Below are 26969 nucleotides of genomic sequence, written 5' to 3' on the forward strand. Positions count from 1 at the left end.
ATACTTCACCCCTCTATCTTTCCCTACTCTGAACAATAGTAGCAAATACTATAGTGAGCCAGAAAGCGCAGAGACACTGCTGCAAATGGACCAAGCCCAGCAGCCAAATGTTATTTTGCTCTGATAACACTGTCAACTGGCAAACTAGATTTCTGTCTTTCAGTGGCTTTCTACCAGGGAATTCAAGCTAGGCGAACAAAATTATGCAACAAAACTAGAACATCACCACACAAAACTATCTTATAGCCTATGAATCTTATAGCTTATTTCTGTAACTGCATTATTGGCGCTCTTGCAACACACCACCATTGTCCCCATAGATGGTTGTAATACTTGTTTGAAATGTGACAAGAAAAAGAAGGGATTATACTATTTACAAGCTCATGTCAAAATAATACTATCCCAGCTAGTAGAGATAAATACACGTATTCTCAGTGTCCAAGGGCACAGTCATGATTAAACAACCAAATGGTTTTGAGCCTGTGGATGGGACACTACTTGTTAAGGCTCAGCTGTCTTACTTGTGTGATACTTTGAATTCTAATAGGAACAGAACCATATATACTTTATCACTTTAGTTGTTAGTTACTTTTGTTATGAATTACATTGCCTCCATGTTTCCTTACTTTGACAGAAGTTTCTCATTTTCATCATGATTGTTCCAAATAGCAGATGATATTGATTAAAATTGCAATTGCCTTCTGTGGGATCATATTGCACCTATTCCTACAGTCAGTGCAGAATCCTACATATGTCATTGTCTCAGTCTTGATAATAAGTTACCCTTAAGCACTAAAAATACTATTAAAGGTGCAAAGATCTTGCTCATTCACCCCTCAAGTAAGTAAGTAAAACTTTATTTTTATCCTGCCCTAGTAGCTGATAGTTCACCAGGCATATCCAAGGTATCTTTTAGCACCTTTACAAGTGAAAATGAATGAAAAAACTGACATTTTTTTAGAAAACAATTGTCTAAATACCAGAGATATATCATCCAGCTACATACGCTGCATCCTATAAAGATGAGCAACAACTTTAAATGGTTCATACAGAGATTAAAAACACAACCGGTAGGACAAATCACTTTATTATTACAAACAATGCTACTTTTGTTGTACAAAATATTGGATTTCTGTGAAGAAAACACATCAGTCACAGGTGATAAGACAATCATGATCTGGTTTTACTTATCCCCACGTTCCAGTTTTTGTTAAAGTCAATGGCTTACCAATGTGCTCTGCTTGAAAATTATGCTCAAATATTGCTATAAATTATACATCACAATGGCTGTTCGGATTATTATACCCCATCTTAATAAGACAAGATGTGAATTAGCCTCCTTTGCTTTGCTGCCCCAGTAATCAGACCAGGAAAGTTCCAATTCATGTTAAAACAAATGCAAAGCATAGTTAGATTCACTTTTCCTAACCATCTGTCTATCTCTAAATGTTAATCCTAACTAATGTGGACCTGGTGAATAACAACAACTCAAGTTGCCATTGATTGACTGAGCCTACTCTGTTTGGGACTAAGAATTGGATATAGGCAATTGCTTTCTGAAACAGGACATGGTTAAGTACAGGCTTCCTGGAATGCTTAGATCACAAAGATAGGAGCACAATCACTAAGCAAGGCAAAGATATTTCACATTGGCTTTCAAGTTGCAATATCATCTCAATTAGGCCAGTTTCTTGTTCATATAGCTAGATACCCATAGTCACAAAATACCTTAAATTGAAGTGATGCAGTATCTCATAAATAGCATGGACTTCTAGTTATAACTTTCATACTAAGTCTATTATTCCTTGACATTACTACATGATGGATTCAGATGTATACAAGATGTTACACATATATTTTACAAAAGCAAATAAAAAGAGCTATTAGTTTCTCAAATAGTCAAATTTATATTTTAAGTGAACTTACAGTGGGTATGATAGCCAAATATAATGATTAGAGGCTAAAATAGGCTTCAAATATAAACTCTAAATTGAGATTTATACATTTTAAGTGCTATTGAGAAAAACAGGCCACAAAAATAGTTATATAGTATAAAAACAGGGAGGGGCAACTACAGAGAACCATTATGCATGTTATTAGTATGCTGACTATGGGGGAAACTAGACATGTGACAAATTATATAATAGCCTATGGCTAAGAGCATACTTACACTGAAAATCATGTCTAGATTAACACCACCATAAATTCACCTTTGGTAGTCATGATATCCTTTTTAAAAACAAGTGCAGAAATACATGGAACTCAAAAGTGCAAAATACTCACAGATGTATTCAACAGATCATATTGTTAAGTACTGTATCTACAAACAAAAGTTATTAGTAACTGAATAGCCACACAACAAAATTCTCACATTCTGTCACAGCATGCCTCCCTATCTCAAAACAGGTTGTAAAATTTCACAACTTTTTTTTAGTCTTCCCATATTTATAAAGGTATATCTTTTCACTTTATGGTCATTGGCAGATCTGGATCTAATCCAGAATTGGAAGTAGTGTATCAAAAGACCATAGTGGAGGGAAGCACACTGCTTGTCTATGACAAGTAAAGGAAGAAACAACACATTCCTGGCCATTTGTGTACCATCTTAGGAAAGCCTCCACCTTTAAAGACTACAACTGCAGAAGTTTTCCAAAATTTGTATTTCACAGTACTGGTTAAGAACAATCTAAGGCAGTCTTCCTCAACTGGTTGCCTTCCTACTGTTTTGAAGAGCAACTCCCTATCAGCCTCAGCCAGGCACAGCCAACGCAGGGCAAATCCAAATATATCTTGTGTTCCTGAAAGGCAGGGGTGGGGATTTTGTGGTCCTCCAGATGTTGTTCTAGCATACCTCACCAATGGCTATGTAGGGAAGGGCAGCTGAGAGATGCTATTCAACTGTACTTTGCCCACATCCGATTTATAGCTTACATGTTTTTAATTGATTAGAAAGATCTGAATCTTAAGCTTTTTCTGGCATGAATGTTGCACAAATCCACTAGAAAACGTAAATAGTTAATAAGTCCAGTTGGTACACATAAGTCAGTGAACCAAATGCTAGACACCTTGGCTGGGATCCTGTGTGTGTTTATAACTTTGGACATGAAGTTTTATGTGCTACTGCTACCCAGTAGTTATCAACCCCCCACTGCGGAATTCTGCGGCTGTCGCTTATGGTGGGGAAAGGGGAAGGCATTTCAGACATACTGAAGCTGTTGATCTCAACTGGTGGGGATAAGAAATGAGGGCAAGAGTGCGCAATTTTTTTCATTCCCCCCAGGATCTCAAGCAACTGAATCTTCTTGGTCTGAATTGTCTCCCCTCCTGTGTCTCATTCCTTTTGACAAGAAGGAGAAGGAGCAGCAGCAGCAGAACCAGCCCTTTGCAGGACTTGACTTTTGCCTGTTATGGGAGGTTTTTGATGGGAGTACCAAGGTGAGAGAACAGCTCTCTGTCCCAAATAGGGATTTATATATGCATCTGTCATTAACAGTGTGCCAGTCGTCATTACACAACATAGCCAGCTCTCCACATTCACTGGTGTTAGGGGCATAGGACCCCCATGGAAGTGAAAAATTGCAAATAATGAATTTACTGGGGTTTTTTTTTTTAACCTGAGAGGAATTTCTCCAGGAATCTCTTAAGTCTTCCTGCATGAGTCTATATTGGAAGCTGACTACATAATTGCATTGGAGGAACTAGAGATTCTTTAGTGAAATCCATGAATAACCAAAGTTGCAAAAGTCAAAACTCCAAACAGGAAGGGACAACTGTATGAATGACACTCCTTTTCCAACAGGATGTTGAAAATTCATCTCAGAAAAAGTTAGCATGTAAAGTGAAATGCTGCATAACCTACTTCACTGAGCTGACAGTGATGACAACCGTTTGGCATTTGGGGGTTGGTACTAAAAATTCACCAAATTATAGTTTAAGCCTCTTCTGTGCTTAACTTTTAAGGAATGTTCAATAAAAAATGCTACTTAAAAGCTATAGGCATTTCCTAATTTTTATTTCATGGCATTATAGATTGTGCTTCAGGATCTGCAATACTGGCCACAAAAACTATGTTCTGATGCACTGAATCGCTTCATGGTCATGTGACCAAGTATTTCTTTCTCAGTATATTAATCTGTTATGAGGATGCAGCTGGAGTACCTTGATCTGAAATCTTACATTAAAAAATAGACCTTATTGAGTGACTTTCAGCAAGTCACTTTTTCTCAGCATAGATTTCCTGGTCTGAAAAATGGGACTACAAGTGGCCTTCCGCAAAGAAATTCTGCAAAGAAATGATTGTAAAACACTAGCATTCCCATAATCCACTTCTAAATGATCTTGTAGATCAAGTGATTCCCACCTTAATTTATTAGGCCTTGAGGGGAAAGCGAAGTGCAAAATAGTCACTTTATTGCACATATGTATCTAACCAGGTTTCAAAATAAAACACACATTTTACCAATCTCATTTAGATACAAAAGGGTAAAGTCCACAGGAACCTGCCCAAGAGCTCACTCGAATGAATGTAAGTAGCGCTGCCATTCGTAACACGGTGTTCCCAATGGATTGTCCCTTTATGCTATCTTAATCTAGTGTACTGGCATAATTCAGACATTTTACACTATAATTTGGTCAACAACTATCTCTACAATGGCATCTAAATGCCTTTAGTGAGTACACTTGTGTGGTTAGGAACAGATTAACATTCCTATTTAAGAGCTGCTTCCCACGTAACACTTTTTGCTACAAAAGGTGTAGGATAAAGATTTACAATGCCATTTGTGAACACCATCCAAACATCTATTTCGGTGTCTGCAAATGGTTTCGATCCTACATCCATGCAGGAAAAATGTGAAGAGGGTTGAAGCTGGCACATTAGTGATAACATGATTAACATTAAACCTCATTATTAGAATATGAACATAAGGCCAAAAGAAAAAAAAAGCCACAGAGAAAACTAATGGAAATGAAAATGTATGCCACAGAAACATGCAAATATGTGCAAATTTGCTTTTAACTTTTACACTAAAACAAATTTTCTGGAAGTAACACAAAGATGTTACAAAGTTAAATTCACATTTAGTGCAAAATAGCATGAATATGCTGAAACAAAGCATACAGTTTTCTTTTCCTTTTTTTCCCCAAACAAAGCACTCATGATGGAGGACTTTAACGTATAAAAACTGTTGTAAACATTCAAAATATCTACATACTTAGCATTTCTATGCCCACGAGAAACAGTAATAGTAGTGCATTTACACTGACTTTGCTTTTCAGAATAGGAGAGACTAATTTAACAAGTTGCATATCATTGGGACACTTTCAAAGATTACGTGTTTACAAACACTAGAAAAATCTTTACAAAAAGGAATATATTAAAATATTCTATACATTTTAAGTTACTATAAATGAAAATATTCACCTCACAATAAAGTAGCATGGATATGAAATATGAACCAGAAAAAACACTGACAAACCTACATATAGATCAAGAGGGATGAGCAATTCCTGCACGTTTATGATCTTTCAGTCTGCATTTGGTACATCTTGGGAGACTTGAGGATTGCACCTATTTCTCATGTGATGTCTAGTTAAGAGTTTGTTGGAAGACTTGCCTCTGGTATCACATTGCCTCTACCTGCATTGTAAAGTATGAGAAGTTCGGCTGTAATATACAGCTAAGTCAACAGCAAGGATGGAAGCCATGTGACCCTCAGCGCTGGATCACAACTACCACCATTAGTCACCACTGGCCATGTGAGCTTAGTCTATGGGGATTAAGAATCAGAATCACAGAATTGGAAGACATCCCAAGGGCCATCCAGACCAACCCCATGATGCCATGCAGGAACACTCAATCAAATTACTCCTGGCAGATGACCATCCACCCTTTTTGAAAACCTACAGAGAAAGCGACTTCACCGTACTCCGAGGTAGCACATTCCGCTGTTGAACAGCTTGCTATCTAGCAATACGGTTGCATGTGTTCCACCTAGAAAGGCCTTAGTTGAATGATTCTGTGTATGTCTATTCAGAAGGAATTCCCATCAAATTCAAAGGAGCCTATTCTCAACTCAGTTCCTACAGGACTGGAGTCTCAAATGGAGAGGCATGACAGGCTAACCCTAGTGTCCACAACTGATTAAATGCAGCCTTTTTGTGAAAGAAGTTGCTCATCCCTTAGCTAACCATCACTGTAAGTAAGCATCATTCTTTAGTTCCTGTCTGGGAAAAATAAGCAGTGCAGAAAAGCACAGGGTCAGTGCAGAAACCAGTGCTGAGTTATGCAGAGAGTTTGCCCTTACAATTGTTTTCACCTGCTGCATATCACTCCCACCGGTAAATTTGAAAACAGTTTTTTAGGAAACAACAGTACTCCAAGAAATATACATGTCAAGATAATAAAGGTAAAAGTTTCCCCCCGCCCCTAGTTGTGTCTGACTCGGGGGGCGGGGGCGGTGATGTTCATCTCCATTTCTAAGCCAGAAACTGGCGATGTCTATAGACATCTCCAAGGTCATGTGCCCAGCATGACTACATGGAGTGCTGTTACCTTCCTGCCGAAGTGGTACCTATTGATCTACTCACATTTGCTTGTTTTCAAACTGCTAGTTTGGCAGAAGCTGGAGCTAACAGAAGGAGCTCACCTGGATTTGAACCGCCAACTTTTCGGTTAGCAAGTTCAGCAGCTCAGCTGTTTAACCTGCTGTGCCACCAGGGGGCCCACATGTCAATATACCTTGCCAGATTAATCAGTATACACTTATGTAAATACGCACAAACACTTCCTGTTTTCCGCACCACTTTTCTGGTATGGGATATTTGGAATGCACACCCTGGCGGCAAGCTGTATATTGGACACAACCCTCTAATAATCTGGGTGTGGGAAGGAAGGGAGACACATCACATGTAGCTGAAATAGATACAATTGTAAATTATGATCAGATCTACCAACAGAAAACATAAATAGGCAATTACTGTGATGAACATTCTTGGGAACTCTTCCTTCCAACGGATCCTCAAGCAGCTGTTCAATTAGGTTTAAAACTTGTCAGTTTTCATTTAGAGCTGTTTAAGGAGAAAATTAGCATGAGTTCATATCTGTCATTCCTACCCCATCTTCTTCTAATACTTGTCATCCAAAATAGTGAAGTTTTAAAATTGCAATTGAACATTTACATCTACGAACATTACAGTGAGCCAAATCGTAATCTAGCTCAATGTTGTCTGTTCTGACTGACAGTGACCCTCCAAAGTTCCGTCCAGGGTCTTTTCAAGTTGTAATTGAAGATGCATCAGGGATTGAACCTGGGACATTTCAATGCCAAGCTTTTGCTCACTGAGCACGCTGCTATGAGCTGGAAGCTAATGTGTTGGTGGCTGGGATGGGTACGGATGTCGGTGGCTGGAAGGAAGACGCTCCAAAAAATCAAATACATACATAACCCTTTTGATATGAGCCAAGGACTCCACACTGAGACCACACTGGATAGAATAGTATAAAAATACAATCTCTATGGGCCCAGTTCTGCACACTTGCATGGCACTCATACTGTGAAGTTAAGACATTTTAAAACAAAATGTTTGGAAGATTTCGTGAGTTCTAATTGCTACTCCACAACTTGCTGTAACAACATGATGCTTCTATTTTGAACCTGACGTTTTCGTTTCTGCAAAGAAAGAGAAATTGCAATTTAAAACATCCAGCTTTCAGAGAAGACGTGTCCAGCTTTGATGTGCTTTAGAGTTGGTTGAACTCAGGTTTGGGGAATGAACCCTTGGGGAAGGGGAAACATTAAAATAGTTGTGTGCATTATGGTTGGGGAGGGAATAGGCTGAACAGTGGTACTATGATCCAAATGACTTGAAAGACAGCACTGTAGTTTGAATTATCTTGTCCTTTTACGACAAGAGTGTTTAAAAAGTAAAAGAAAAACAAACAAGGGACCTTTGGGGAACAAACAGAAGGAGAATGTGACAACAACAAACTGCAAACAGAAGTGGAAAAAAGCAAAACTGGGAGTGAGACGCACCCTCATCTCACACTGCAACCTACATCATGAACAAAGACATAAATGCACTTAAATGGGATGTTCGTATAAGCCTCGTAGAGGTTTAAAAGAAAACTCAGGCAAGAAGTGGCATTAAACAAGAGAATGCTGGATGAATTCTCAGTGGTGCTGACTTACATTCCTATGGTCAATCCTATGTCTCACAGGATTCGGGATACTAACTATCCCATATCTGGAATTCCAAAATCCAAAATACTCTATCTAAAACTCCAAAGTATCCATATAGATGGTTGAGTAATGTTAGCGAAATCACTTTTTCAAACATTAATTAGAGATACAAGAGAAAGGTTTGGACATCTAGGTAAATCATTTCCTTTACCTTGAAGCCACCGAACTTGTGTGGCTGGTCCATATCCCCTCTCGTTTTTGGCTGAGATCCGGAACACAATGGCAGGTTTGGATGTGTGATCGACATGGGCATTTGCAAGCTGCGCAGCAGTCACTGTACATGAGGTCTTAAGGCCACAATAGATTTTCATAAACATAAGCTGACTAGGATTCTCATGGAGCTGGGTGGTTCTTATAGCCAAGTAGGCGGAATATTCCAGGATATTTCCTGAAGGCGAAACAGGAGGCTCCCATGAAAGGTGAATACAATCAGCACTCTGAAGAGGAGGAAATAACATGCACATCATGTACCATTTATATTTCAGATTCAGTTTGAATAGAAAGATAATTTTAGGGAGCTAAACCTAAATTCAGAAATAGGATTGGTTAAGGTTCCTCATGAGTGTGTTAAAAACGTAACACAGAGGGTTGCTGTGAGTTTTCTGGGCTGTATGGTCATGTTCCAGAAGCATTCTTTTCTGATGTTTCACCCACATCTATGGCAGGTATCCTCAAAGGTTGTGAGGTTTTTTTGGAAACAAGGCAAGTGGGGTTTTATATATCTGTGGAATGTCAAGGGTGGGGAAAAGAAATCTTGTCTGTTTGAGGCAAGTGTGAATCCTGCAATTGATCATCTTGTTTAGCACTGAAAAGCCTTGCAGCTTCAAGGCTTGGTTGCTTCCCAACAGGGGGAATCCTTTGTTGGAAGGTGATGAGCTGGCCCTGATTGTTTCCTGTCTGGAATTTCCCTGATTTTGAGTGTTGTTCTTACTGTTCGGATTTTAGAGTTTTTAAATACTGGTAGCCAAATTTTGTTAATTTTCATGTTTTCCTCCTTTCTGTTGAAATTATCCACATGCTTGTGGATTTTAATGGCTTCTCCATGTAGTCTGACATGATGGTTGTTAAGAGTGGTTCAGCATTTCTGTGTTCTCAAATACTATCCTGTGTCCAGGTTGGTTCATCAAGTGCTCTCTGATATTGTTCATCTTCAACTTTCATCTGCCCAAACCAGCATAGCTAATAGCAAGGGATTATGGGAGCTGAAGCCCAATATTACTTGGAGAACTGCAAATTTGCCATCTTTGATCATGAGAACTTAGTACCTGTCACCTATTTCTATCACTGTTTTCCCTTGGAATAAGAGCAAGCTGCCAAATTGCTTTTTTCGGCCTGCACAACACTAAACAATCCACCAGGTTTCATGTTCATTTCTCACCTTGCTAATTTTGACAATGGAAGGCGCGCCAGGAAATCCAGGGATGCAGGTTTTGAATTCACTGACTTTACTGAATGGCCCTACGCCACAGCCATTGATTGCAGCAACTCTGAACCTGTATAAAGTGCCAGGAGTAAGATCCTGTTTCTTAAGTAAAGTGTCATTGGGAACATCTGCATTGTCTCCCTAAGCAAAACAAAACAAAGAGGAACAAAATCATGTACTTGCTTGATAATTTTAAGAGTCCAAAGAAGCAAACTCTAGCTTGTTATCTTTGCAGAATGGGCATCAGCTGATTCATCTTAATAACACAACCTACCTGTTAATCATATTTAGAGATGTCAAACTGCACTGATCATAAGCTGATTCTTAATTCTTTTATCTAAATCTCTCTCCCTCCTTTAGAATAATTGCAGGTGTTTTTAAACTAGAAGATGAATTGAATAAACAGTTACCTTGCCAGAAATAAAGGCCTTTTCTTCTGTTAGTAAATAAAATTGATTCACTAAACCAGTGTTGCTTTGAAAAATACCAACATCGTGCCACCTTCGTTCCTGTGCTCTCACCCTTGCATTCGGCTTGGGTGGCGATGTTTTCTAGGGTTCGGAAAAAAGTTTCATGAAAGTATGGATGGCATACATAGCAATAATTTATAGTACAAGCATACACACATCCTTGCATTGCTTAATATAAAGAAGAAAGACAAGGACCTTGTCTTTCTCCATACTGGCAACAAATATCCTGCCAACACTATGGAGAATACACATATTATCACATTAGTGATTCTCAACCTGTGGGTCCCCAGATGTTTTGGCCTTCAACTCCCAGAAATCTTAACAGCTGGGAAACTGGCTGGGATTTCTGGGAATTGTAGGCCAAAACAACTGGGGACTCATAGGTTGAGAACCACTGACATATGTGCACTGGCATGTTATCAGCACCACCAAACATTTTTAGGTATTCAAAACATGAATCAGCAATATGATTACAATTTGATATCTATGTTGCAGTGGAACTGAGGCTCAAAGATATCAAAGCTTTTAAATTCTGATGGCTACAAATCTTTGCTCCTTTTTATTGATTTTGTAAAAATATTTAGATGATCATATCTTAATTGCATATAGTTTTCTTTTTCCATCTGAATTGGGAATATACATTTGTTACTTTGCAAACCAAAACAAAATGTCTCTGCTGATATGGATTGATAGTTCCCCTTGTGCAACTTTTTAAAATTTCAGTTTATACACATGATATTTCCTCAGTATAACAATGGCAGTATAGTATCTAAACTAATAGCATGTATGCTGTCATCCTATATATAGTCTTGTAAATGAAACTTCACTGTTTACTCATCTCCAAAATATTCTACTAGCCTAATGAGTCTGACAAAGGTAGGATTAAGAATCTTATAGAAGCCCCTCTTTCTTTTTTCCTTTGGTATAAAGGAGATGGTTGCTAAATCAGAAAAAAGGATTCTTCAAAGCCAAGTGTTTGGGGAGCATGCACTTTTTTTTAAAGGGAAGAGGGGGGAGTTAGTGTTGCAACTAATGTGAAAAACTCAAATGTGCAGAAGAGTATGTTGCAAATCATAGTGAGTTTGAGGACTTCCGATGCAAGCGCACACACATCCCTGCAAAAGTGGTCCCCCCTCTGCATTAGAGGGAGGGAGACAACTTTAAAACTATGATGCCTATCTACATTAGTTCAACTACCAAAACAAGCTTTATTAGCTAGCCAAAGGCGCTCAGTATGTGGCATGGCATATTAACTCACTTTCTTTCACACAATGCATGTACTTACAGGCAATTGTAGAGCTGAACTAATAGAAGTGTCTCTAGTTGAGGGCATAGTAGGCTCTTTAGCTAAAAGAAAAAGAACGCATTTACATTTCAGTAAATATAGCTTTCAGTGGCAGTTTTTGAATGCTTTTCACGGATAATGCTTCATTAGGCATAATTAAAATGTAGAGACATTCTTTTTAGAAAGCAGTCCTAAACTACAACTAATTATTTATTTGTAGTATTTGTATCCCACTTTCTCTCTCACAAGGAGACTCAAAGCGGCTATATGTCAAGAATATAGTTTCATGCAAGTACACACTGAGTGGTAGAAACACGGTGGAATTAATTAATACATATTGCTGATTTTAATGAATCCCTGACAGCGAGCATAAACAGTAAACAGGTGCAGTGGATTTTGAAAGTAAAAGAATCATAGAATCAAAGAGTTGGAAGAGACCTCATGGGCCATCCAGTCCAACCCCCTGCCAAGAAGCAGGAATATTGCATTCAAATCACCCGACAGATGGCCATCCAGCCTCTGTTTAAAAGCTTCCAAAGAAGGAGACCCCACCACACTCTGGGGCAGACAGTTCCACTGCTGAACGGCTCTCACAGTCAAGAAGTTCTTCCTCATGTTCAGGTGGAATCTCCTTTCTTGTAGTTTGAAGCCATTGTTTCGCGTCGTAGTCTCCAGGGAAGCAGAAAACAAGCTAGCTCCCTCCTCCCTGTGGCTTCCTCTCACATATTTATACATGGCTATCATATCTCCTCTCAGCCTTCTCTTCTTCAGGCTAAACATGCCCAGCTCCTTAAGCCACTCCTCATAGGGCTTGTTCTCCAGACCCTTGATCATTTTAGTCGCACTCCTCTAGACAACTAAAATGATCAAGGGTCTGGAGAACAAGCCCTAAGAAGCATGATTAATGAAAGATTTTCAGCATAAAGGCCATAATTTTTTTTAGATGCAATGAGTTTTAGAAAGAATGCCCAAACTTCTTCAAAGCACTGATAAAATAGTTTTACTCAAAATTCATGAACACGGAAACAAACAAATAATCCAGGCTTCCACAGTTTGTATAGCAAATAAAATGATAAACTGAGTGAAAAAAGATATCAAAGAAAATAGATTCAACAGGAGGAAGCGCTTCTCATAGAAAATTATGTCCCTTGGGAAAGAAATGTATTATTTAGATGTTCAGAATTCACCAACCCCATACTTATGGATAGACGCAATTAGAAGTCACCATAAAATAATAGCTGATATCTACAAAAATACCTAATGAAATGACTAATTCTTCCACAATTGAGAAGGAAAGTTAAGACATTTTAAATGTTTTTTAAAACATTCTTTTCAAAAACAACTAAAAAAGAAACCAGTGCCAATAACTGGGTGGTAGAAGACATAGCTCCATCTTATTAGTTTGCATGAAGAGATCTGAAAATAAACTGAGACCTCCCTGGTTAATCTAAAGGCAGTATTCTATGCTGTCTGAAAGCACTGGATTGATCAAACCTCAGCCTAATAAGGAAAGATAGGAAAGAGCCTTAGTATACAGAGCCTTAAGCCAGTCAACAAACCCATAGTTACCTGTTCTATCTGGACTAGGAAATGATGATTAATAGCGTTGGAACCAGGACATTAAACCATGGTTTAAAATTGTTTTAATGTACTGTTCTTTTCCCCAAATCTGATAACTAGTTTTTACAACCCACACAAACTATAGGCAATTGAATACTTTGTGATTTGTTTGCAGACTTAATGGCCTGTGTGACAAAAGGCTTATTTATATCACAGTTTAATAAGCACTCTGCCATATGAGATACAAAGTCACAATGAAAAAGAAACAATAAAGATGGTGATATTTTGATTCAAAATATATGGAATGTGAAACATGTCAAACCTTCAGGTTTTGAAGAGGCTGCTGTTAATGACGTTTCATCTTTTAAAGCTGCCCCATTTGTACTTGATGACTCAGTTTTAACAGCCTGCTTGGATGCCACATTTTGTGCAGTAGAGGCAATACCGGATACTGAAGTGTCCAGTTTTTGAGATCTTGAGTCAAAGTCAAGTAATTCAGTCACATTTACTGAAAGGAAAAAACACCACACATATTATGAGTGACTTCAAAAGCATGACAAATCCAAGATTTGGATTTCTCTCAGAAAAAGTTGTGACCTCAATTTCCTTTAGAACTAGGCTTAGCTTACAAGTGAAGCAAACACTGTCCGAACGGATCTCCCTCTACGTCCCGCCTCGGAGTTTAAGATCTTCTGGGAAGGTCCTGCTCTCGGCCCCGCCTCTATCACAAGCGAGATTGGCGGAGACGAGGAGCAGGGCCTTCTCAGTGGTGGCCCCTCACCTGTGGAATTCTCTCCCCAAGGAAATTAGATCAGCGACATCCCTCCTTTCCTTTAGAAGGAAATTAAAAACATGGATTTGGGACCAGGTGTTTGGGCAATCTGGCAGATGAATAAAGGGCTATGATGACCAATAAGAATAGATAATGTAGAACAAAATATGGACTCTGAGTTGGCAAACACTGAGCTTGAGATTGGTTTATTCACTGTGATATATATTGATTGTTTTAACTGTCTTAATTGTTTTAATTGCTGTTTTACATGTTTATTTGTATTATTGTGTAGGCATTGAATTGTGCCTTTTTGTAAGCTGCCCTGAGTCTCCCCTCGGGGGTTGAGAAGGGCGGGGTAGAAGCACACGAAGTAGATAGATAAATAAATAAATAAACAGAAGTGATAAAATATTGAGGGGTAAGTATGACCATACGCCACTTCAGGCTGCAGACACAAGTTCTGCCTTTTTTGAATCCTAGTTCACAGGGTAAAAAAAATCCTCAAAAAACACTGAGAAAAGGTCTAGATCAGTCTTTCCCTGACTGTGCTATCCAACTGCAAGGAAGTTTTATGTTTTTGATAACAAAGTCCACGTTTAAAAATATGAGCCCTTACCAACAATGTTATGTTGTACCATTCATTATGGTGGGTCAAAAAGTAATGCTTCCATCGCTCTAACTATTATTACTTTCACAGCTACTGGATTATCTATACATGATATGATAGGCCAGTGGTTCTCAACCTGTGGGTCCTCAGGTGTTTTGGCCTACAACTCCCAGAAATCCCAGCCCGTTTACCAGCTGTTAGGATTTCTGGGAGTTGAAGGCCAAAACATCTGGAGACCCACAGGTTGATAACCACTGTGATAGGCAGTGGTTCTCAACCTGGGGTCCCCAGATGTTTATGGCCTACAAGTAACAGCTGGGATTTCTGGGAGTTGTAGGCCAAAAACATCTGGGGACCCCAGTTTGAGAACCACTGGATTAGATCCATGAATCTGAAGCTAAAAGAAAGAGCTGTCATTGAATTTCTGGCAAAAGAAGGTTGTGCACCTAAGGAAATCCATAATCACTTGAGAATTTTTTATGATTTGGCCCCTTCTGAGTTTTACCTATTTGGACCTCTGAAAGGCAACCTACATGGTTTCAGATTCAATGACATTGAACGACATTAAAATAGCTTTACAATCATGGGTCATGAAGCAAAACCCTGAATTTTTCCAAAATGGTTTTGATGCCTGAGTAAAACGGTGGCACAAATGTGTACAAATTGATGGTGACTATGTTGAACGGTAGTTTTGAGTAGAGGACAGTTCAGGCTATGATCTGTAGCAAATTCTGTTATATATTCATTCATAACGTTTTTATTACACAGGAGGCAAAACTTGTTGACCCATCCTCATACTTCCTCATTCAATTTAAATGCAAACCCTAGCCTACATACAGGATTTTGAACACAGAGATTTGGGAGTTTATTTGCTTGCTTTTAAAACAACACGTATTGAGGACTAGATTCCTGTACAACTCCAGAAACTTCTTTCAAAAATTCAAAGAAGGGGAAGAAGTATGAATGGGATTCAAGAACACACAAGACAAGTTTTCCAAGTTGAAAGCCTAGAGGGCATACCATGTTTTGTTTGGCACAAGTCTTTCTTTCTTCCAACAGATGAAACTGATGAAGTTGGCAGTAACTCTCCAAACCTTGTGCCAAATAAAACTTGCCAGACTTTTAAGGTGCCACAGCTCTTTGCTGTTGTTTAGACAAGATAAGCAATCTCTTCTACAGACAAGGCAACTGTGCTGGGGACATGGTCTATCTTCCCCCTGCCCCCCAAACATACTCAAACTAGCAAGTCCCTGGCAGATTCAGTATTGCCCAATTAAAGTAAATCATTCTGAAAAGAAGATCTGCTTTAAACACGTGGTCTTATACTGGAAATGTCTTGAACTTCCTGAAATCATGGTTCTGCAAATATTGCGTCTCCTGTTCCTATCCATTCCATCATGGCTTCTTCATTCACTGAGAAACCATCTGTTTTCTGAAAACATTGGTTCCATTCAACTCTACCTTGGTTCATTTACTAAATCAACACTGAAACATATTTTTTGTCCTCTATACAGCTGGAACTCACCTACATTTCTAATTCCATTTTCACTGACCACGTATGCTCCTCTTACCTAAAGTGCTACCAGGTAAACGTAAAGAGGCACCAGGCTCTTTGGAAACGGAATTATTTTTCTTTGCGTTGTCAGGTTCCAGAACCTTTCCTTTACTCTCTGAAATAGAAATTTGTACCTAAACAGGGAGAACAAACTGTAATTAGTTTACAATAAAATGATTTGCTATGTCAGCCTCACCAACGATTTTGTCCCAAAACTGAAGAAAACCTCCAAAACATGTGAAAATATACAAAGCTACCCCCCAAGCACATAGAATCATTTAATACCATTCCTAATGGTGTTTCCATCTTCAGCCCTTCTCAAAATGGTGAGGGGTTTTTGAGGGGGCTACAGAGGGATATGGAGGTAACAGATATTTGAGTTTGGAGGAGGACAGTCTGTAGAGGGTTGGAGAGGAAACTGGCCAACACCTTCCAGACAGTTCCTGACTCCTCTTTTTGATCTTTCTGCCATTTTCATGAGTCTATATTTCACACACAAGACTTAGCAACCAAAGTACAGAATTGAACAGCAGTATCAAAATTCTGATGGTGTCTGCACTGAGCAAGATCTTTTAATCAGCTTCTGTAATAATGAGTATGTGTTTGGAGCCCATAATGTTCAATGTTCAAATGAAGTTATGGCCTCATCTTACTACATTCCCTCACATTTTGCTGCACAGACAGATTAAAGTCCTTCAATCCCTGAAAAAGATTGTGTAGGAGGAAAGGAGATGAACTTTAACTTAAGACTATAGGTGAGGAACATATGGTGGGGCGCCCTTCTGATGTTAATGGACTGTAACTCCCATTAGTCACACCCAGCATAGCCAAGTTTAATTACTCATATGAACTGCAGTCTTCAAGCTGACCACAGTTCAAATAAAGAATATTTCTTCCCTAACATATTATAAATGTTTAGAAAATCCAAGCTTTATCCTTCATGAATATATACTTACATTGTTTGGAGCTTTATTGGGAGTTTGGCTATGAAGATCCAACTTGATTCCTGAAGGAAAGACAATGTGCATTAACTGTAGGTTTTGCTGCAGAGAAGTACTATCTTTCATATACATATGACAAACAGTAGAAGATTGAAGCTTTGAGATACACTGAGGGCTATTATCCCATGTAAGTGTCACACAAGGATTCAGTTTGTTTTCATATCACTATCAAAAAATTGGGCCCCCTGGTGGCGTAGCGGGTTAAACCGCTGAGCTGCTAAACTTGCTGACCAAAAGGTTGGTGGTTTGAATCTGTGTTTGAATCCGAGGTGAGCTACAACTGTTAGCCCCAGTTTCTACCAACCCAACTGTTCAAAAACAAGCAAATGTGAGTAGATCAATAGGTACCGCCTTGGCGGGAAGGTAGCAGCACTCCATGCAGTCATGCTGGCCACATGACCTTGGAGATGTCTAGGGACAACACCAGTTCTTCGGCTTAGAAATGGAGATGAGCACCACCCACCAAAGTCGGACATGACTAGACTTAATGTCAGGGGAAACCTTTACCTTTACTATCAAAAATAGTGATATGAAATTTGTTTCTTATGACAACATATTCAAAACTGAAAACAGACAGTAAGAAGGAAACATATGGTCTGTTGGACTGCAACTCCTATCAGCATTACCCAGTACAGACTATAATCATAGATATTGGAGCTGCAATACATCTCTGTAAGGGCATAAGTAACAGAGGGGTTCCTATATTACACACAGTCACTTTTATAGTGCACCAGGGAACATTTCAATTCCAGAAGTCATTACAATATTAACAGTGGAAAATAACTGGCTCTATTGAAGGAAAATTCAATGAAGATAGGAGGTCAAGAAACATTAAAGCTTCATGATTTTTATACGAATATTAATTTTCTCAAGATCTGTCTTCAGCCAACATTCTCTAGCATTCCTTCAAAATTATTAGAATGAGCAAATATGAAACTGGAAAAAAAACCCCAGAGTCTATGAAGCTTGAGGAAAGCAATATGTTTAATTCTGGGAGTAGAAGCCTCTTGGTAGTCTCTCATCTGTTCTAATTAGGGCTGAGCTTGTTAGCTTCCAAGATCAGATTGGGTCTGCACTTTAGGATATTTAGGCCCTTATCTCTGCCACCACCACCCCCACCCCCCAGTATCACCTCAAAATTGATACACACCACAGGTCTTTAAGAAAGAGAAAGAAGCCTTACAACTGTTTTGCCAATAATTTCAATGAATGTTGAAAAACCATCTGTATTACCTGAAGATGCCTCAGGAACCACAGTAATGGGCATTTCAGCCACAGGTGTTGGAACGTCCAAACTCAACTGAAGAAGATACCCCTCCACAGTAGGTACTTCATCCCACTTGACTTGAAATGAATTAGTAGTTGCTCTGATTAGCTGTACCTGCGAGGGTGCTGGTGGTTTCTCTTAAAGAAGAACAATGAGCTCCAATTACATTAGGACAGTTTAAGATCCCCCAAGAGATGCATGATTTATGCTACATTCTACAGAATAAAGATAAAAATAGGTTACAAATGTTCATCCATAAAGTTATCAAGATTATTATTTAATCACTCACCTGTATCAAGATACCAAAGATCTTTGCAACAAACTTGATTGTTCCAAGCTTTCCGATAGCCATCTCTGCCACTCCATATATACAAGCGAGTGCCAACTACAACAGCACAATGACCAGCTCTTGGGCCAGGCAACAAGTTATTTTTGTCTTCTTGGCAATCTGAGATTAGACCTATCCATTCCATAGTATCTAATAAATAAAACGTAACAAAAATCAGTGAATGAAAGCATGATGGTTCTCAAATCTATCTAGAGAGTACTAATTGATCCAACAGGTATGAGGAAATTTCCACTTTGAACACTGTGTTTACAATCCAAAAATCAGATATTTTCATGGCTGCAAATTTTGTAATTTTTAAGTAACCAAATGTTTGGTAAAGAATTTGCATGACACTCACATGAATTTATTATTTATTTATTTACCACATTTATATCCCGCCCTCCTCAACCCTGATCTTTTAACATGTATTTTTTAAAATGAAATGTAATACTTGAGATCTTCTGCTTGACAAACTACAGAGTGGCAGAAACCCCAGCAGAATAAAAATTATGCCACTTCCAACATGTGAGGCCTATACGTACTCCACCAATTATACAGGGTGGTTTTGTAAATTAAAAACAAAAGCATGAGGATACTAACCTAAGTTTAAATAAGAAAACGAACCAGTACATTTCCATTCTCCATCTTGAGAAGACAAGTTTTCATCTATGTTCTGTGGAACCCATCCACCAAAAACATACATTCTGCAAATAAGGAGGGCAGGGAAGATAGGAAGAAAATGGTGCAAGAGATAAACACATTTATTGTCCAAGGGTTTTGTTTTTGTTGTTTTTTTGTTTTGTTTTGCCATAGGTCATTTCTTACACTGTTCCAAAATTTCTGTCATAAATCCAGCTGTTTTCTCCCTAATTAGAGAAGAATAGTGGAATCTTTGGGAACTTGATAAGTCAACACCCATGTATGTTTTGTAGATTCAATGGATTTACACTCGTACATAGGTCAATATTTCCTTCTCTTTTTAAACTAGCTTCATTCCTTTTCTACCAGTTCCGACTTTCTGTGTCACACTGCAAGCTGCTCTCTTTAATAATGTTATTTTATATTGCTTGTTTCCTAGATTGTGATTCTCAAACCCTGGCCTCCCAGATGTTTGGAACTTCAATTACCACAAGTCAGTTGGGTTAATGGCATGGGATTCTGGGAGCTGAAGTGCAAAACATTCCACCTTGTCTCTCCCATAACAAACCCAAGTAAAAAAAAAAGAGAATCCCACCTATGCTATTTATCTGGCTTGTAAGGGAAGAGAAAATCAAGGCTGTTGGGTTTGGACATCACATTAAACAAACCATGGAATAAAGGTTTGTTTAGCTGCATCCATTTGCAGCAGGACCTATCAGGCAGCATGCACAACTGTAAAATCTGGATGTCACAATATAAAAAGTGGGCAGGAAGTTGTGGTTTATTTACAGTATGAATGATCCAACAATGTACACCAGGGTGCTGTGTTTGGATTTTGGAATACCTGCTTTTGCCTATAGAGGCAGTCCCCAAGTTACAAGCATCCAAATCATAGTTAAGAATGGGGTGGGACAACAGGAAAGAGAAATCTACCTCTCAGAAGAGAAATTCAATCCTGAAAAGCTGTCTCAACTGAAGCTTTAGCACCAATCCTTGTTTCCACAACAAGTCAATTTTTTTTTCAAAATCCAATTATCACAACGACGGAAAGTGACGTGAAATCTTCTGAGCAGAGGCACAGACAGGAAAGCAAAGACCACACGGGTGTTAACTGGCTGGAGTTAAACTTTAAAAATGTACCGTACCTGTTCCAACTGACATACAAATTCAACTAAAGAACAAATCTACAGAAACTATCTTGTTCGTAACTTGGGGACTGCCTACATATACCCAAGTCTAAACATAAAATGAGTTTATGATTCATATATACTCTGTACTTATCACCTGAAGGTAACTTTATGCAATATTTTAAATAATGTTGTGCATGAAACAAAGTTTGTGCACACTGAACCATCAGAAAGCAAATGTATAACTATCTCAGCCACTCAATTGGACAATTTTGGATTTTGGGAGAATGGAAGCTGCCCCTTCAGAACAAGCAAACTTATTTTAACAAAGCTTTTGAGTTAACAGTAGCAACACAGTAAGAAGTTAGGGTTATGTACACAACAAGGTGCAAGGATCCAGTAAATGGTGTGATGGATTTTACTGCTGTACAAAACTAAAGTGAAAAGAATTGAGACCTACACAATTATTTGCCTGGAAGATTACTTGCAGCCCCATGTAAGACGAGCATATGCCCATGACAAATGTAATTTTTAAAAAAGACTCCATGCACAATTCTGTCCAAAAGAGATAAGGCTTAAAGAAGGCTCAATAAAAGAATTAAGAAGCAAATTAGATCTGATTAACTCACTCAAAGCATGACCAAGTTGGAATTAGTTTTCTTTCTATTTATCATTTATATATAACTTTTTTAACCATTAGGTGATTGACAACGTGTATTTAACACATTAAAACACTCCTCAAAATCATTTAAAGCTAGACAATGAAAACATAAAATATCTTACAGTATACATGTGCCATGTTTCCAGTTACACAATGGACATTTATAGGAGCTCTAGCCAGATATTCAGCCAACGTACAGCAGGTGATGGTGGTAGGAATACTGGGACGTTGACCATACTGTTCCTGGGCTTTTTGAAGTTTACATGCATAAGCCTACTCATGATGTGGTCTTCATGCACTGGCACATAGAAAGTGACATTCAGTTTGTGGATGCTTGGAAGAAAAAAGTTTGGTAGACACAGTGCTGGAACAAAACCTTCTGACACAAATCCACTTCTCATGGTGTGTTGGATTAGAGATCTGAATAAGACTGTGACTGTTTATTGTACATGTAAATGGATAATACTAACAGTACCAGTAGCCAATAAATATACTTAAAGTTCTTACCTGCTATACTTAAGCCTGCCCACACATCTCAATTCAACTTCTAGTTGGGCTAATATAGAGTAGCTCTTATTATATTTTATTACCATTTTATTTTCCCCCTAATGTATCATTGGCATACTATACAGAATGAACAGGGGTTGTTCTTATCAAAATAGTATGTAAACAATGCTTAAACTTCAAATAGCCTACACAGAACTGAGCTGAGCTTTGCAGTCAGAGACACTTGTTTATCCCTGAAAAGAAAGCACAGAATTAAGCTATTCTTGGTATGTGTTGTGGCAAACAGCTGAAATAACCATTTGAGCCTGTCTAAGATGTCATTTAAATTGCTTCCTATCTTTACACCACCAGCATTGCTAGACTAAAGGCCTAATTCCCAAACTTGAATTTGACCTGGCCTTAGAATCAGAAAACCTCCTCATTCTGATATCCAGAATAAGCTGTCATATTGCAGCCATATAAGTTATGATCAGTTCAAAAGTCAGCATCTTTTGTTTCCAAAGCGACAACCCTACTACTCTAGGAGACTAGTGGGCCCCAACTGCCTCCAAACAAGCTTAAATGTTCTTTGGGGTATGTGTAGAATTTCCCCAATGATTTTTATCCTCCTCCCCAGTCATTTAAATCTCAGGAAAAGCAATTTTACATTTGGTGGTCACAGTGGACTGTGTATTCCTCTGCTTTAAACTGATAGAAAGCTTTGCCTTTTCTTTTCCCAAAGAATAACACATGGTTCTAACTAATTTCAAGTCATGACTCTGCAATCAATTCAGAGAATTAAATGTCTCTAAAGGAAAGTTATTTGTTTGTAGGTAATCACCCAAATCGAAGCAATACACTTCAGTTCCTGGGTGTTCTATAGTCAATTCTTTCACCTATAGGAAAGCTTAGTATATGGCTGATGGTAACTAGCTTTCACAGAGATGGGCACAGGCAGGATCCCTAAACACAAATGCTAAAGTCACAGTCTCCTACTAGGTGTACCTTTCTATAGGTGAGCTTTTAACAACAGACATACTTGTTTCCTATTACACTGGCTGTATGGAGACTACGAGGAAGTGGCACTGTCCCTTTAGATTCTAATTTCGACCAAGTCATTGATTCTGTTAAGAAAAAAAATCAGAAAGAAGGAAGGAGAGAAAAGGAAGGAAGAGATTACTTCTTTGAACATGATATTGACCATATCATTTCTTAAATGCCTGCAAAACACATAATGGCACATAAACCTAACTGTTTAAGACAGCATTATCTGCCTACACTTCTCAAGGAATTTATACAGCTAGTACATAGACCTAAAGTAACACACGGACAAGGCAGAGTCTGTGGATTGTTATACTTGCAAAAACAGAAGTGAACAAGCTCTGGAAAAGGAGTAAGATTCTTTGATCCACCCCAGAATCCACTTGAGGCTGTACTGTGTTTCTATGCCACCAAATTTGTTACTGCTCTGTTGAATTCTGATGGCACAGCAAGAAACCCCACAGATTTAGTTTTGGAAACAAGCTATATGGGGAATATGTGGCTTGTGTACAGCAAAACTGTGTTTCCAAGAGGTTTCCAGGAGCACAATTCTGCTTTAAAATAAGGTGCATGCTCTTCGTATCCTTTAGGATTTGGTGGAGAGAGAATTTCCATTAGTATTCCACAATTTCAGTGGCAGCTGGGCCAGTGAGAGTAGGGATTATAAAATAGGCAGGAGAACCTAGCCTTCTATTGCCCATATATCCCGTGTTGCCTACCTCAGTTTTAGGACAGAGTTATCACTATTACAAATACTTAAATACTTTAAATAATTCTTATCTGAATGATTCTGGTGAACGTATCTTCTAATAGAGAGCAATTTGAACCCACCTTCACGCATTTTAAGAATATAGTCAGCCCTCCACATTCACTGAGGTTAGGGTCACAGGGCCCCCACAAAAGTGTAAAATTCTGCATTTTTTTTTAAACAATCACTATTTCTTCAAACTGAGAGACCAACTCTCTGGGAATTGGTCTCCAGTGTGACTCAATGGTCAAATTCCGATGGAAGCTGACAACAGAAGCATATTAACTGACCTAAAAGTGCTTAGAGAAGTGTTCTCTTTAGGTCTTCCAGTACAGCTCTATGATCAACATATGACAGAGTTGACCACAGAATCATATTGGAAGATGTAGAAATGACTAGAGAGAACATATTACTCAAATCTGTGTATAATCAAATTTGCAAAATGTCAGATCTGCAAATGTGGAGGGCCTACTGTACACCTGAAATATTAACGGTGAATTAAACAAAAAGGTATTTTTTTAAATATGTGGTATCATACAGGCACACCTGATGGAAAGGAGGACTGGTTGCAGCTCCATGTCCAAAATATAAGGAGGCAAACTTGTATATGTTTTAATATGTCTTGTGTTAAAAGAAGAGGCTGCACAAGGAGTGCAATATACACAATATACACTGTGCACTTAAATTATGAATTCTTCAGAACTAGTAATTCTTTGGTGTGCAAAACACATGGAAATACTTTTTTGCAATTTGACTATGCTCACCTATGTCAAGCTCCCAAAGGTCATTAAGTCGACAGCCAGACATCCCTCCAAAGATAAACATCTTTGCATTTCCAGAGTCTTTCCTACAGTATATAACGGCTGTATGAGATTCTCTGGGTGAAGGCAAAACACCTTTGGTTACTGGAATATTCCAGCCTGTGACTCCTGAACCATGCTGGAGCTCCAATTCATAGAAATCATTTAAATACCTAAGGTGTGATGATGAGAAAACAAAAGTCAGTAAAACCCTCACTCTATCAATATAGTACAAATATTTTGCTGCCAAAATGATGGGTAGTTTAGGAAGACCAAATAATTTGAAGGCGATAACATATTACTTTGGAATTCTCTCCCACAGACAGTTGCCAAAGTCAAGGTATATATGAATTTACACATTCAAGCAAAAAATAAAATAGATATGTTCTAATTGCACATAAGGTTTAAATATTAGGAGGCCAAAACAAGGAATTCTAAGTATACTGTTCCAACCTCTGTATCATACCTGGGAATGTTGTTATTAGAGTCTTCACTTTCATTTGCCAGTCCTCCAAATAAGTAACACTTGTTACCATACAAAGAAAAGCTGTGGCCGAGGCGAGGACAAGGTGGCAAGCTTGTTGATGTGTGTTGAGGTTTCATTTTCTTCCACAGCCATCGACTTGCCTGCAAGGTAGTACAGAAACATGTACATAAACCTGCTTGTTAAACTGACAATATTACCAGACAAAGCTTTCACTGCATGGAAAGTTATGAGGAATTGAGGTGGATGTTGTTTTCTGCTTATAACCTTACCACTACCTTTCTTTGTTTCATTTTTAACTGTCAGAGAAGAAATACCAGAATAGTTGTACAATACATTTTGACAGTACAAGAAGCCATACATTTGAAGCATCCTGAGCACCTCAGATGCTAAGATGCACTTGCGGAAGAGAATTGTCAAGTTGATAAAATGAAACCATGATATAAGGATCCCACTTATTTTATTTGCAGTAAAATCATAAACAGCAGTTTGGCTACAGATTTACACACCAAGCTGCAGTTAAGTCTTGTGCTATGAACAAATGCTGCTGGGTATACTTTGGTTGGTGCAGATCTAATTCATTTTTTCCCAAGAATTATGTGTCCAGTTTTTCAATAGGTGAAATTTGACCACAGTTCACATTTTACAAATAGTCTATAATATAAATCTGTAAGGGGCGTCGTACGGAGCCGTATAACTCCACAACCCCCCAACGAAACTGAACCAGAATTGCCATGCCCCTAGGACAACCCACTCGGTACAAACTAATGTACTCCAAATTAAAAAAAAAACACCACAACAACGACAAAAACACCGCAAAACAACTGAACATGCGCACTGGCGCAAACTCCCCGGCACGCGCGCACGCACGGCCCCTCCCCCCCTCCCCCCGCGCGGCACACACACACGTGCGCGGTGCAAACTCCCCGCCACGCGCGCACGCGCCGCCCCTCACCCCCCCCCCCGCGTGGCACACACAAAGGGGTGGGGTGAAGGGAGGGGGCGTGTCTAACCGGAGAGGGAGGGAGGAGGGAAGGAGTGAGTCACGGAGGAAAGGGGTGGGGCGAAGGGAGGAGGCGTGTCTTCAAATTCGCCCCCTCCCTTCTCCCCACCCCTTCCCTCCCTGAGTCACTCCTTCCCTCCTCCAACCCCCTCCGGAAAGACACGCCCCCTCCCTTCGCCCCACCCCTTTCCTTCCAGGAGTCAATCAGGAAGAGAAGAGGTGGGGCGAAGGGAGGGGGCGTGTCTTTCCGGAGGGGGGGGAGGAGGGAAGGAGTGACTCAGGGAGGGAAGGGGTGGGGAGAAGGGAGGGGGCGACTTGGAAGACAACAATGATGGATCCGGACCAAAGCATTCAATACGCCCTAATATCCACACAGATGGAGTTTGAGGGAAATAGACCTTGACATTTGGGAGTTGTAGTCACTGGGATTCAGAGTTTACCAAAACTCAAAGAGCATCCTGAACCCCACCAACGACAGAATTGGGGCAAACATGCCACACTGAACCCCCATGACCAACAGAAGGTACTCAAGTTTACACACAAGCATAAAGAAGGGGGAGGACGGAGGGATGCCAGAGAGAGAGAGAGAGGGAGAGAGAGAGAGAGAAAGAGGGGAAAGGAAGGAGTGTGAGAGAGAGAAAGAGGGAAAGAGGGCGAGTGAAGGAAGGAAGAGAGGCCAGGCACAGACTTCAAAACTCTTACTAAAAGCCACAGCAACGCGTGGCAGGGCACAGCTAGTATTTTATAATTAAATAAATTTACACTCATCCTTTTCAAGAGATCTAGGAATTCTCAGCCAACCAGTATGTAACACTGTAATTTTTTGAAGAGAGGTAAATAGTTATAGGTGTCACTCATACCTGTAATTCATATAAATCATTACTGTATCTTCCATATTCAACCATTCCTCCGAATACTAGAATTCTGGTACCATCACAAACAAATCCATGGGCTGCACAGCCTGGTGGGATATCACCTCTAACAGCAGGAAGAAACCACTGGTTTGTAGCTAGGTAAGAACACACAAAACATTTCAAATGCAAATGGGCCTACAACAGATTATACATATTGAATACTGCAACTTTCCATCAAAACTGTTTATATTTTTATGAGATGTGTTTTATTGTTTCCTTGTGCAGTATCAAATTTTTGCCAAATTTGTAAGCCACCTTGAGTCCCCTCTCGGGTTGAGAAAGGCAGGGTAGAAATGAAGTAAATAAATAAATAAATACCTCTACTTCTGTAAACTGAATTCAAACTGCATAAGTTTTTGCACTCTAATAACTCAACATCAGGGAAGAGGAGAGGGTAGAAACACATTAAGGAAAATCAAAGTACTGCACCTTCTCCTGGTTTATGTGTCCTTCCATATTAACAACTTTTTGCCATCCTGACCACACTCTGATGTTGCTTGCCTATATGTGAAATATATTTCATCTCAGAAATATTGTCTAAAATATCTCTATGACAGT

At 39.1% G+C, this 26969-nt stretch overlaps 1 protein-coding gene across 1 annotated transcript in view; it reads right to left on the reverse strand.

The window, feature by feature from the left end:
* Nucleotides 1–1071: 1071 nt before the first annotated feature.
* HCFC2 (host cell factor C2) overlaps nucleotides 1072–26969 on the reverse strand; it is a 28840-nt gene continuing 2942 nt past the window's right edge. The window contains exons 2-16 of the mRNA XM_060776902.2: nucleotides 26358–26506; nucleotides 24477–24637; nucleotides 23975–24183; nucleotides 22461–22545; nucleotides 19109–19212; nucleotides 18470–18658; nucleotides 18147–18317; nucleotides 16869–16918; nucleotides 15929–16046; nucleotides 13301–13486; nucleotides 11419–11480; nucleotides 10074–10214; nucleotides 9619–9804; nucleotides 8392–8677; nucleotides 1072–7670 (exon numbers count right to left, since the gene is read on the reverse strand). Of these exons, the coding sequence (XP_060632885.2) occupies nucleotides 7645–7670; nucleotides 8392–8677; nucleotides 9619–9804; nucleotides 10074–10214; nucleotides 11419–11480; nucleotides 13301–13486; nucleotides 15929–16046; nucleotides 16869–16918; nucleotides 18147–18317; nucleotides 18470–18658; nucleotides 19109–19212; nucleotides 22461–22545; nucleotides 23975–24183; nucleotides 24477–24637; nucleotides 26358–26506 (2123 nt within the window). The 3' untranslated portion in view covers nucleotides 1072–7644. The remainder of the gene's footprint in view (nucleotides 7671–8391; nucleotides 8678–9618; nucleotides 9805–10073; nucleotides 10215–11418; nucleotides 11481–13300; nucleotides 13487–15928; nucleotides 16047–16868; nucleotides 16919–18146; nucleotides 18318–18469; nucleotides 18659–19108; nucleotides 19213–22460; nucleotides 22546–23974; nucleotides 24184–24476; nucleotides 24638–26357; nucleotides 26507–26969) is intronic.

This window comes from Anolis sagrei, chromosome 5 (genome assembly GCF_037176765.1).
Source record: "Anolis sagrei isolate rAnoSag1 chromosome 5, rAnoSag1.mat, whole genome shotgun sequence".
NCBI classification, from domain to species: Eukaryota; Metazoa; Chordata; class Lepidosauria; order Squamata; family Dactyloidae; genus Anolis; species Anolis sagrei.